Genomic DNA, 11,970 nt, shown 5'->3' with positions numbered 1-11,970 from the left:
GGGGGGGGCAGCCCATCCACAGGTGAGGAAAGCAATACCCGGGCTCGCGAGTCTCCTGGAGACACATCCGGAGGAGCTGGAGCGAAGCCTGAGGCACCGGCCTGGAAAGAAGCCTGCTGGCCCCGGACACAGTGCTGCCCTGCTTCGCACGGGCCCAGCCGCGCAGAAGTGTGGGCCTCCTTCCTCACTGCTCACTGGGCACTGGCACGTGCCTGCCTGCAGCCCTTGAACATACTGGCCCCTTGCTGTGGTCTGTCCCTGCTTACCCGCAGGCCCCTACCTCTGCCCTCACTCCCCGCCCTCTGCCCTGTGTCCCCCCCACTCGTCGGGACCCCCTTGCTGCTCCTCAAACCAAGTTTGTCAGCCTCAGGGCCTTTGCATCCACTATTCCTGCGGCTGGGGTGTTCTTCCTCCAGGTCTGCCTGGACAACTGCCTCCGCTCCTTCAGGTCTTTATCCGAATGTTCCCATCTCAGCAAGGGCTCCCCTGACTGCCCTATTTAAAAGGCGAAGCCCCGCTTCCTTCCCCTACCCCTGCCTTTTTTCCTCCATGGCAGTTGGCACCATCAGACACGCAACATCCTGGATCGTGTACTGTGTCCCCTACTAAAAGCTGAGTGCCGCAAGGGCAGAGATTCGTGCCTGTTTTGCTCACTGCTGTGTCCTAGGCCCAGAGCAGTGCCTGGCCCGTGGCAGATGCTCATACACACCTGCTGGATGACACCACGGGTGGGGGAGGGCCCTGCTTATTTACTGTTGTGTCTTCAGCACCCAGAAGAGTGCCCGGCACACAGTAGGCACTCAATAAAGGCACGCTGTGAGCGACTGTTCAGGGAGGCAGGAGCTGCATGCCCTCCTGTTGTGACCTCTGCCCTCCTGACCCCGAGGATGGCCCGCAGCGGGCGGGTGCCGCACCTGTGGTGATGCAGAAGTAGGTCTCGTGGGGCGAGACGTGGTGGATGCGGTGGTGCTTGCGTGGCAGGATGACATGCCAGTCCTGCAGGAAGGCGACCCAGCGCGGCAGCCCGAAGTACGTGTGCGACCACTTGTGGATCTGGTTGGTGAAGGCGCTGAAGATGATCAGGCAGAAGACGAAGCACTCCCAGGGGCACTGCCGCGCCAGGGCCTCTGCAGGGCAGGCACAGGCGTCACGCGAGGGGCGGGGGCGCAGCGCCACGCGGGGTGGGCCGCCAGCCTAGCCCTCACCGCCGCCTGGCAGCTCTCACCCCGGTCAGCACCCGGGACCCCTTCCCGAGCCACCCAGTCTCCCACGTGCACGGCCCCCTCAGGGCCTCAGGCCTTTCTTCTCCTGCCCAGGGAGCAGAGTGGGGGCTGCGCCCCCCCCCCGGGCCGGCTCAGACCCTGGCTCCGACGGCCCTCCGCTGTGTGCGTGTGGGTCAGTGACTCTGCCTCTTTCAGTCTCAATGTCCTCATCCTCAAGGGGAGTCAGGCTCCGTCCTGGTTCCCGCGGGCATGACTTCCTGAGGGAGTCTCTTCAGGAGACCCCCGAGGGAGCAAGGGGCCCCGGGCAGGTCTCGTCTCAGTCTGAGCCCGGGGGGCCCTGGGGCATTCGTGGCGCCACACAGTTGGCCCCGCTCAGAGGCGAGGGACCGTCTGCTGCAGGCTTTTCAGTCGAGGCCTCAGGCGGAACACAAGGAGAGAGGTGGGCCCTCCCCAGCAAGTCTGGAGAGAGCAGCCGGCAGCTGCCAGGAGGGTTGAGCACACCCTGGGGCAGCGGACTGGCAGAAGCCACAGCGCTCTCGGCGCTGCAGACGCCCCTCACTCTACCCATGGGCGCTGCTCCGAGAACCCGTGGGGTCAGGCTGTCAGAACAGGAGCTGGCCTGCCTCACCTCCACCCAGCAGATGAGGTAACAGGCTCAGTGCGGTGACATGGCTTGCCTTGGGCCAAGTGCCTCCAAGACGGGCAGGACTGAGTTCACAGCCAGCAGCCCTCCCACTAGGCAAGGGTGCAACCCAAAGCCCTGAGGCGGGGCAGACCATGAGGTGAACACGGTGTTCGTGGGGCAGCAAGTGGTGGGGACTGCTCAGCCAAGAGACGTGTCCTGCAGTCAGCTCCTGCGCCAGGTGGCCCCGAGCGGCCAGAGTAGACCAGACTGCTCACAAGAAGCTGGAGGCCCAGATCTCGTCAAATAACCCAGTTTCACATAAGGACAACCAAAAATATCTTTTTTTTTGAGTTGGAGTCTCACTCCATCACCCAGGCTGGAGTGCAGCGGCATGCTCACAGCCACCCCAGCGTTGACCTGCTGGACTCCGGTGATCCTTCCGCCTCAGCCTTCCAAGTAGCCGGAACTACATACACCACCACGTCCGGCTAATTTTTAAAAATTTTATGGTAGAGACAAAGTCTCGCCAAGCTGCCCGGGCTGGTCTTGAGCCCACAGGCTTAGGCAATCCACTCACCTCAGCCTCCCTCAGTGCGGGGATTACAGGCTGAGCCACTGAGCCTGGCCCTAAAATATCCTAACACCCTGAGAGGACACACACACACACATACATGCGCCAGGAGGGTCATGGGGGCGAGTCTGTCCCCAAAAGCCCTTCCCGCCCCACTGCCTCACCGGGGCTCTGAGTGCAGAACTTGTAGGCCATGTTTAGTAGCGGCAGCAGCGTCACCAGGCAGTTGTCCCCGTTGGTCTCAATGAAGTCGTGCCGCGTGATAGCCGTCGGGTCGATGTGGTGCTCCCGGAACGGTCGAATGAAAGCCTGGGGTGGGGAAGAGTCCAGCTGCCATAACCCTGGAACTCACTGGCTGGGGCTCGCTGCCCAGCCTTTGCCCCGTCCCTTCCACCCGGGACGCCCAAACTCTCCCACCAGGCCACTGACGCGGACCCCAACAGCCTGCAGGGCAGGTCGAGCAGCTATAGTGGAAGAAGGGTTGAAACGACCCTGGCAGGGACCTGGAGCTGGTACTGTCCCCTCTGGGCCTGTCTCCTCACCTGTGGGGGTTCACAGACAACCTCAAAGCCCAGGTGGGACCCTCTGGCCCCCTGCACCTGAGCCCCCCCCTCCTGGGAACAGCCACACCTTCTCCTCTTAGGACAGGCTGTTCTTTTTTTTGAGTTGGAGTCTCACTCTGTCGCCCAGGCTGGAGGGCTCAGTGAGATGCCCACAGCCACCGCAGCCTCGACCTGCTGGGCTCCGGCGATCCTTCCGCCTCAGCCTTCAAGTTGCTGGAACTACAGGCGCGTGCTATCACGCCCCTAATTTTTTTTCATTTATTGTAGAGATGAAGTCTCGCCAAGTTGCCCAGGCGGGTCTCGAACCCGCGGGCTCAGGCCATCCACTCACCTCAGCCTCCCAACGGCGTGGGAGTACGGGCTGAGCCAGCGAGCTGGCTCAGGCTGTTCTAATAGGACTCAGAAAGAACATGTGACCCAGGCCTAGCCAATGGGAGCATGCCTTCCCTCCAGCACAGTGACTGGCTGAGGGACAGGCATGTGACCCAAGCTGGGCCAATAGGAGTGGGCCATGGGACTTCGGCTGCAACTACAGGAAAGGAGAAATTGAGCCTGGCAGGAGAGGGACACAACTTTTCTCATTTCCTCAGAGCTGGGAGGGTGGATGTCCAGGCAGCTAGAAGCCACTTTGGCCACCTCAGAAGGGGAAAGCAGAGGCGGAGATGGAGAGAGACAGTCTGAAGAAGAAGGTCTGATGTCCTGCTGATCCAGCCACACCTTAAAGTAGCTCTAACCCCAAACTTCCCAGTTACATGAGTCAGCCTCCTTGCTGGCTTAATCCAATCTAGATTAGATTTTCAGCCACAACCTAAAACGTGTGACTAGTATGGAATAAAATCCAATAGGTCTGAGGCACGGGCCAGGCACAGTGGCTCATGCCTATAATCCCAGCACTGTGGGAGGTGGAGGTGAGAGGACTGCCTGAGCAACATGGCGAGACCTCGTCTCTACAGTAAGCCAAAAAATTAGCTGGGCGTGGTGGCGCATGCCTGTAGTTCCAGCTACTTGGAAGGCTGAGGTGGAAGGATCGCCTGAGCCCGGCAGGTTGAGGCTGCAGTAGCCGTGATCAGGCCACTGCACTCCAGCCTGGGAGACAGAGTAAGACTCCAACTCAAAAACCAAAACACAAAAAACCAAGGCACAACATGGGAAGCAAAGGAGAAACAAGGTGTAGTGTGGATCCCAAGCTCAAGGGGTCTGCAGAGAAGTGACCGGGCTGAAGTCACCCACGTGGCAGGGGCACAACTGGGTTCTTTACTTGCCTCGAGGTTTGACACGAACCCAGCAGGAGGTATCACCACTGTGCACCGGGGGGAAACTGAGGCGTGCGGCCAGCCAAGCTTTCTGACCACCCCAAGTCAGATGCTTTTGCTTCCACAAAATCCCAAGGGATTTCTGCTCTAGTCTTGGAGGACAGGTGTAAGGGACAGGCTGAAATAATGGGTCCCATCTTTCAGAGAGAAACTGAGGCTTAGAGAAGGGGCTCACCCAGGCCACACAGTCAGCCTCCTTCTGGGGGAGACAGGCCAGGTCGACATACGCACCTTCCCTACGATGGGCAGCTCCACAGAGCCCCACGTGTCAGCACCCCAGTGCACCAGGCCGGACAGGAAGTCGACAACGAGAGCCCCTGCAACTGTGGAAACAAGTGGGTGGCCCAGCGGTAGTGGAGTGTGAAGAGACATCCCTGCCACCCACCACCAGGCAGTCCCTCACTGATTCACAGGCTCACAGCTCACTCACTCACTCTTTGGTGGACAGGCGTCCTGCCTCAGCTTGGGAGGTTTCCTCCCTGAGGACGGAGCCTTAGAAATAATACCCCCGGTTGGAGGAGCCCCATTACCTGCTCTGCCCCTGGGGAGATGCCGGGACTCCCACTTGGAGCCTGGAGAGCATAAGTGGGCATGCACAGGGCATCAAGCCTCTCCCTACCAGGAGCTGGCTGCTGCTCTTTCTACGCACAGTCAGCCCACACAGGGAAGCTTGCTCTCCCCGGTGCTGCCTGGGACTGGGCAGTGGCCTGTGTCCTTCTGGGCTTGGTGCCAGAAAGCACCTCACCTGCAGACAGCAGCCATCACGCTCCCCTCCCCACCTTGCATCAGCAATAAGTGCGACCATTTGGTGTCCGGCAGCCTGAACAGGAGTGGAGTTTCCTCAGAGACTCCGACACCCTTCACTTACTTGAGGGCTCAGCCTGACGCAGAGGTTGAGGGCTTTTAGATGGCCACTCAGATCCCAGCTGTCACTCACTAGCTGTGTGACAGCGCACGTGCTCCTGAACCTCTCTGTGTCGTTTCCTCTTGTCAGACGGAAATGATGATGTCTAAAAGGAACACAGCCCCTAGCACTTACCGAGCACCTCTCAACGCCAGGCCAAGTGCTTACAAACTAGAGTTCAGGGAATTCTCACCATCTGGTAGAAATCAGTAGCATTTTGATCCCCATTTTACAGAGGTGGAAACCGAGGCTTGAGAGCAGAAGTAACAGGACTGAGGTCACACATGGCAAGTGGTACGGTAGAGCTCACTTGCCTTGTGGTCTGGCTTGAACACTGCAGGATGTGCCACCATTGTACGCATGGGAAAACTGAGGCTGCGTGGCCAGCAACCTGCCCACGACACCACCCGCCTCCCCTCAGGCACTGCACTGCTGGCTCGTTCTGTCCCCCCGCACACCTGCACACACCGCAGGGTCTTTGCGCTTGCTTGTCCCTCTGCCTGGAACGTTTCTTCTCAAGATGCAACACTGCTCCGTCCCCTACCTCCTTCAGGTCTTTATTCCAATGTTCTCCCTGGACGCCTGAGCTAAGTCGTAGCCCCTCGCCGTTCGGTGTGCTGTCTTTTTCTCCAAACACTCAGCACCTCTGACCGCCCAGCTGGGGGGGTTTACCATCCTGCCCACAGGGATGTCAGCTCTGCAGGGGCTGGAATTTTCATCTCTCCCATCTGTGGTGGTGTCCTGGCTCCTGGCACCCATGAGGAGCTCAGGAGAGCACAAAGTACAGAGCCTGGCACACAGCGAGCCTTCGGTTCTATTACTGCGGCTGCCATTCAGTCACTCGGCCAACCAAGCGCCACCCGTGAGGACCTACTGTGTGTCAAGCTGTAGGCCCAAGACGTGTCAGACACTGACATGGAGCTCCTGTCTGTGAGGAGGCAGTGGGGGGGGGGCGCTGTAAAACCCGCGTGGGACAAAGGCTGCTGGAGTGATAACAAACTCCCGTGGCTTCAGGCCTGCCCCTCCCAGACTCAGTTTCTCTGTGTGAACAGGTGGTTCGAGGCCCACGTTTTGAGTTTTGCCGGGGTCTTGAGCCCTTGGTGACAGAGGACAGAGGCCTGGGGGTGCTGTGGAGGCTGCAGCCCCTGGACGCCGCCCTGAAAAGGGGCACTCCTGTTGGAGGGGACAAGAGTGTGCGTGCAGGTCACATGGACACGCAGTTCTGATGCTGGGCCCCGTGACGTGGCAGCTCCTGAACAGACTTTCCAGAGGCCCGTGGCGTCGGTCACACAGATGCCAGCCTGGGAGGGGGTGGCGGGGATGACACCTGCAAATCCCTGGGGTATGGGCGGCGGCAGATAGCAGCTGTCCCTCCCGGCATGTGGAAGTCCCCGCTCCTCAGTGACCTCAGTGATGGTAACAAGGAGGGCAGGGTGGACCCAGGCCACCAGCAGGGTGGGGTGGGGAGGGGAGCGGAAGCCTCAGCCCAGCCCCCCTCCATGGGCCTCCCCACTGCTGTGGTGGGCCCCTCCTGGGCTCCCCAGCTGAAGCTGTCTTCCCGGCAATGCTCTGCAGTGCTCTCAGTCCTGTCTCCTGGTTTGTCTTTCTTTCACAACACCGTCCCCACTTCCTGGATGAAGAAAGCAGCTTAGAGAAGCCGACCCAGCGCCATCGAGCGGCTTGGAAGTGGCAGCCACAGGATGGGAGGAGGCCTGTGGCTCTGCCTCCAGGGCCAGCACCTTTCACGTCCCTGCAGTGGCCTGCGCAGGGCTCGAGCTCCTATTGCACACTGCAGATGCAGTGAACACCCTGCTGAAGGTGTTCTACTGAAGGGACAGGAGGCCCCGTGGCCCCGAGCTGTGGCAGAGCTAGGTCAAGTGCCAGGGGCCTCGCTTCCTGCCACCCACCTGCTGTGTGACCCTGGGCAGGCCCCTCGTCCCCTCTGGGCCTCAGTCTCTCCGCTTGCATAATGAGGTCAGTGAGGTATCTCCAGCAGCCGTCCGGCAGCTCTGACTAATGACACCTCCGAATGCTGCTTCCTGAGAAACAGCCACTGTCAAGAAGCAACTGGGCACCACAGGAGTGTGGCCTGGCCAGAGGCAGATCCAGGTTCCTTGCCCCCGCGTTCTGGGCTCCTGGTAGACTGAGACGAGCCCCTTCCTGTTCCCTGACCTCGGCCCACTCGGTGTCCTAGTGGGCCACGACCCACAGCAGCAAGGGACACGGGCCTCACACGGCTCCCAGTCTTGCGGCCGAGGGACACACCTGCCTGACCACCCCCAGTCACGACACAGACTCTGCTGACACAAGACAGATGGGCAGACGGACCCTCTGCCCACACCGGGCTCCCAGGCCATGACACCACGCCACTCCTCAACAACAGACGCTCCCGTGATGCTTTGCTCACAAAGATTCCCGGTCCTCAGGCCACAGCAGGCTGACTCCTGACGTGGAACATTCCAACACTCCAGCCCCGCCTCAGGCTCCCCACGCCTCAGTCTCCCTCCCAATCCCGCTCATGCAGCCGCGGACCTTCCTGTCCCCATAGACGGTTTTGCCTGTCCCAGAACTTCACATGAGCGGTCCCTATGGGACGTGCTCTGAGGCCCGGCTCCTGCCCCTCGTGTGAGGGCCTGGAGTCACCCGGCTGGTCATGGGCTTCAGCGGCTCGTCCTCTGTACTGCCGAGCAGTGCCCGCCGTCCGGATGGGCCCGGCGCAACTTATCCACCCGGCTGCTGCTGGCTGATGGGGATGCTCTGAATCAAGCTGCAGTGAGTACTCATGTCCCAGCCTGTGCACAGACATGTGCCCTCATCTCCCCTGGGTAAGATGTCAGCTGCGGCCTTTTTAAACTCGATATTTATTGAGCACTTATAGCCACCAGGCCCCGTGCCAGCATCTTGCATGCTTATCTCCAGTAATCCCTCAACGGCAGCAGAGCCAGGCCCAGGCCCCATCTTATCTCCTTACTCATCCTAAGCACTTAATCCTCCCAGATAATGAGATCGATGATAGTGAAAACAGTATGGATTAGAAAAACAATACTTGTGATGGCCTGGACAGTCACCGCCACCACAGTGGTCCCTTCCCGCGGCATTCGGCGGGTCTGCTCAGAGCTTTGTCAGGGGCTGGGGAGAGTCTGGGGTGAGCACGACTCCCCACTCCTTAAGTGTGGGCCATGCACAGCGACGCCCCCCCAAGAGCGTCTAGAAGGAAAGGAGGGGAGACTAACTCCTGTGGAGAAACCTGGCATTGGCCACTCAGCTGGTGACCCAAGTCCCACCGCAGTGGCAAGTCGTGTTGGCAGGATGCACGCTGGCTGTGAGGGGGTGAAAGTGGCACCTGGCCTCTGGGCTCTTCTTCCTACAACCCATGGCCCCATCTAACCACGAGAAAAATGCCAGACGCATTCCAGGAGAGGGCAGCCATGAAACACCTGCCAGCTCTCCTCCAGACGGCCAAGGTCATGGAAAGCAAGAAAAGTCCTCAACACTGAACGGACACAAGGAGCCGGAAGAGACATGACAACAAGGTATAATGTGACATCCCGGAAGGGATCTGAAAAGAAGGACATCAGAGAATAACTAAAGGAATCAGGATGAACCACAGGCCTCAGCCCATCACAGCATGTCGATATTGGCAAGAACACTGAAAAAACGTACCACGCTCAGAAAGATTTCAGATGTTAAAAACAGGGAAAACAGGGTGCAGGGATGACAGGGGAACCCTGTACTGTCTGCTCAACCCTCTATAAATGCAAAACTGCTCTAAAATAAAATCTATAGCCGGGCTCGGTGGCTCAGCCTGTAATCCCGCGCCTTGGGAGGCTGAGGTGAGTGGATTGCCTGAGCCCGCGGGTTCGAGACCCACCTGGGCAACTTGGCAAGACCTCATCTCTACAATAAATCAAAAATCAGCCGGGCGTGGTAGCGCGCGCCTGTAGTTCCAGCTACTCGGAAGGCTGAGGAGAAGGATCACCGAAGCCCAGCAGGTTGAGGCTGCGGTGGCCGGGAGCGGCCACTGCACTTCAGTCTGGGCGACGGAGTGAGACTCCAACTCAAAAAAGAAAAAAAAAATCTATTTTTGGAAAAGCCCACTATCTCACTTCATGTCTGCGAAGTAGGCCCATCCTTCCTGACTCTCCAGGGGAGGGGAAGGAATGGCTGAGGTCACACGTGGCGGGGGCAGGTCGGGATGCTGGCAAGCAGCCCGGGACCATCGCGAGGATCCCTCGAGACAATGTGACTTCAGGTAGCTGAGTCTTCAGGTCCAGGTCTTGGGAGGGAGATACTGACAGTACCCACCTCCCTCAACGACAGGATGTGAACAAAACGGGTTACTGCCAGTCAAGTGCCTGGCGGGCCCGGGACCCAGGGAGCCCTCCCCAAATGCAGCTACTGCGAGCTCCCTCTGGGCCTCAGTCTTGCCACCCGTCAAATGACCAGCACCTGGCCTCTGCAGCAGCTAAGCAGGGGCGCTGTGTGCTCTGGACAGAGGCCAGGAATTATTCAGGAGAGGAGGCCCTTCCCCATTCGGCAGTCCCTGGGACTCTGCTGTTTCATGAGCACCAACTCCAGGCTGGCTGCCTGAGGCCCCTTTAACAGGAGCGGGATAGCAGACGGGCACACAGAAGCCTCTTTGTCCCAGCTCTGGGGGTGGTGGCGGCTGGCAGCAGGCTCCCCCAGGCACTTCGGCCTGGTCAGCACCCCTCCCTGCTGAGCACTGGGCAAGGAAGGGCTGGGGGATGACTCCCCAAAGGCCTTGAGGCAAACCCTGGGCCCCGAGGCATCCAAGTCCCCACAGCCACCAGCTGGGGCCTCCTCACCCTACCCTCTCTGGGCCTGTTGTGAAGAGGGAGTGGCTGAGAGTCGACAGCCAACAGCCAAAAGGGCCTGTGGGCTTGCACAGACCGCCCTGGTGGGGTCTGTCCTCAACACGCTGCAGCTCAGACTCCAGCCCCGCTGGCTAGGCGGGCCACAGCCTCGGGACTCTTCAGCGCCCTCTGTCCTAGAGTGCCCCTCCCGTGCTGCCAGGGACTCTGATGCTCCCTCAAGGCTGACCCAGTATGAGAGACATGCCAGTCCCGCAGGAAGGACTGTAAAGAAGCTCAGTGGCTGGACCATAGGGACCTGACGGACCATAGAACACACTTGCAACAACCATCTCCAAGGGGGCCGTGGCCTCCACACAGCCACATTCAGAGTCCCCTTGCTGCCCAGCCTGCCCGTTTTCTGGGCTGTTCGCAGGCCACCGAGTCTTCAGGAAACACAGCCTCCTCCCAGGCCCTGCAGCCCCCCCCAGCACCGTCCAGCCTCCTGGCAGGCCCTGCCTCTTCCCTGGGCCTGGAAGCCTCGCCCCGCGGTGCCTCGCCAGCCTCTGAGCAACACTGTCTCTGTATACATGACCCCACTTCCAGTTTCCTGCGACCTGGCTCCTGGGCTCCCTGTCTCCAGCAGCTGCCTCAGTCCCTAGACCCCGCCCCACCCGTGATGACAAAGCTTCCTCCCTTCCGGCACTCAGGCGGACTCCAGACTCCTCCCTTGTGCCTCCACACCAGCCTGGATGCACACCCTGGCAGCTCACCCTCCACAGCTCTTCCCCACCCCCAGGCCCTCCTGATGGGGCTCCGCCCCCGCCCCCCCATCTGCCTGCAGGTCCCGTGAGGTCAGCTCCTCCTGAGAAATGCTCCATGGCTTCTCAGGGCCCCGATGCAGATTTCACGGCCCTCAAGGCCCTGCCCCATCTGCCCCGCCTGCCCCTCTGCCCTCCGAGCCGCCATTTTCTTTTGGACAATTTCCTCCAGCCTCACCAACCTCCTCTCGATCCCCAATACCCGGGGCACACGCCAGCCTCGGGGCCTTTGCCCTTGCCATTCCTCCTGCCTGGAATGCCCCTTCCCCAGATGTCGGCACAGCTCCCACCTCCATCAGGTCTCCACATAAATAACGGGGCCCCTTTTCAGAGGCCTTCCCCGCCTAGCTCCCCCCCTTTTTTGAGCTGGAGTTTCACTCTGTTGCCCACGCTGGAGTGCGGTGGCACAATCATGGCTCAGTGTAGCCTCAACCTCCTGGGCTCAGGCGACTCTTCCTCCTCAGCCTCTGAGGAGGAGTAGCTGGGACTACAGGCGTGCACCACCACACCTGGCTACTTTATTTGTTTTCATTGTTTTGCAGAGACACAGTTTCACTATGTTACCTGGGCTGGTCTCACAAACTCCTGGACTCAGGCAATCCTCTTGCCTCGGCCTCCCAAAGTGCAGGGATTACAGGTGTGAGTCACCATGCCCGGCCCCTCATCTTGATTTTGCTTCCCAGTGTTTCATCACGTGCGTCTGTGCTTATTAACTCCACACCTTGTTGTGCTCTGCCCTCCCTGATCTCCAAGGCCTGCCTGGGACACTGGAGCATCTGGGGAGGTAGTGGAGGATGGGGAGCAGGCTCTGAAGGTTGGCACGGTGCCCTCACTGCCTGCATGTTCACACACAAATCAGGCGGCTATTTAAGTCGATTAAAGACTGTGCAAACACCCCTATCAGGGCCTGTCTGCTCTTATCAGCCCAGAGGCAAAGGTGTGGAATGGGGGAGCTGACGCCGAGGTGCCTCGGAAACCAGAGACTTCCTGGGCCGTGGCTGAGAGCTCGGGTCCCAGCCCGGTAAGGGAGGTGTGACTTGCCCAGGTCTCCTTCCTTCCTGCCTGCACGACACACGTCCGGGCTCTGATCTGGCTGCTCCTCTGCACAGCTGGGCCCGCTGCCCCAGACACCCGCCCTC

The 11,970-nt window shown here is 59.9% G+C and overlaps 1 protein-coding gene across 1 annotated transcript in view; it reads right to left on the bottom strand.

Annotated features, from left to right (window-relative positions):
* Positions 1-4,613, bottom strand: part of UBE2V1 (ubiquitin conjugating enzyme E2 V1) — a 53,173-nt gene extending 48,560 nt beyond the window's left edge. Inside the window, exons 1-3 of the mRNA XM_021710655.1 lie at positions 4,527-4,613; positions 2,584-2,728; positions 915-1,127 (exon numbers count right to left, since the gene is read on the bottom strand). Coding sequence (XP_021566330.1) covers positions 915-1,127; positions 2,584-2,614 — 244 coding nt within the window. The 5' untranslated portion in view covers positions 2,615-2,728; positions 4,527-4,613. The remainder of the gene's footprint in view (positions 1-914; positions 1,128-2,583; positions 2,729-4,526) is intronic.
* Between the last annotated feature and the right edge of the window lie 7,357 nt (positions 4,614-11,970).

This window comes from Carlito syrichta, unplaced genomic scaffold, assembly GCF_000164805.1.
Source record: "Carlito syrichta isolate Samal-C Ts95f unplaced genomic scaffold, Tarsius_syrichta-2.0.1 Scaffold296659, whole genome shotgun sequence".
Lineage (NCBI taxonomy): Eukaryota > Metazoa > Chordata > Mammalia > Primates > Tarsiidae > Carlito > Carlito syrichta.
The sequence above is the reverse complement of the archived record's forward strand: the minus strand, read 5'-3'. Positions and strand labels throughout refer to the sequence as shown.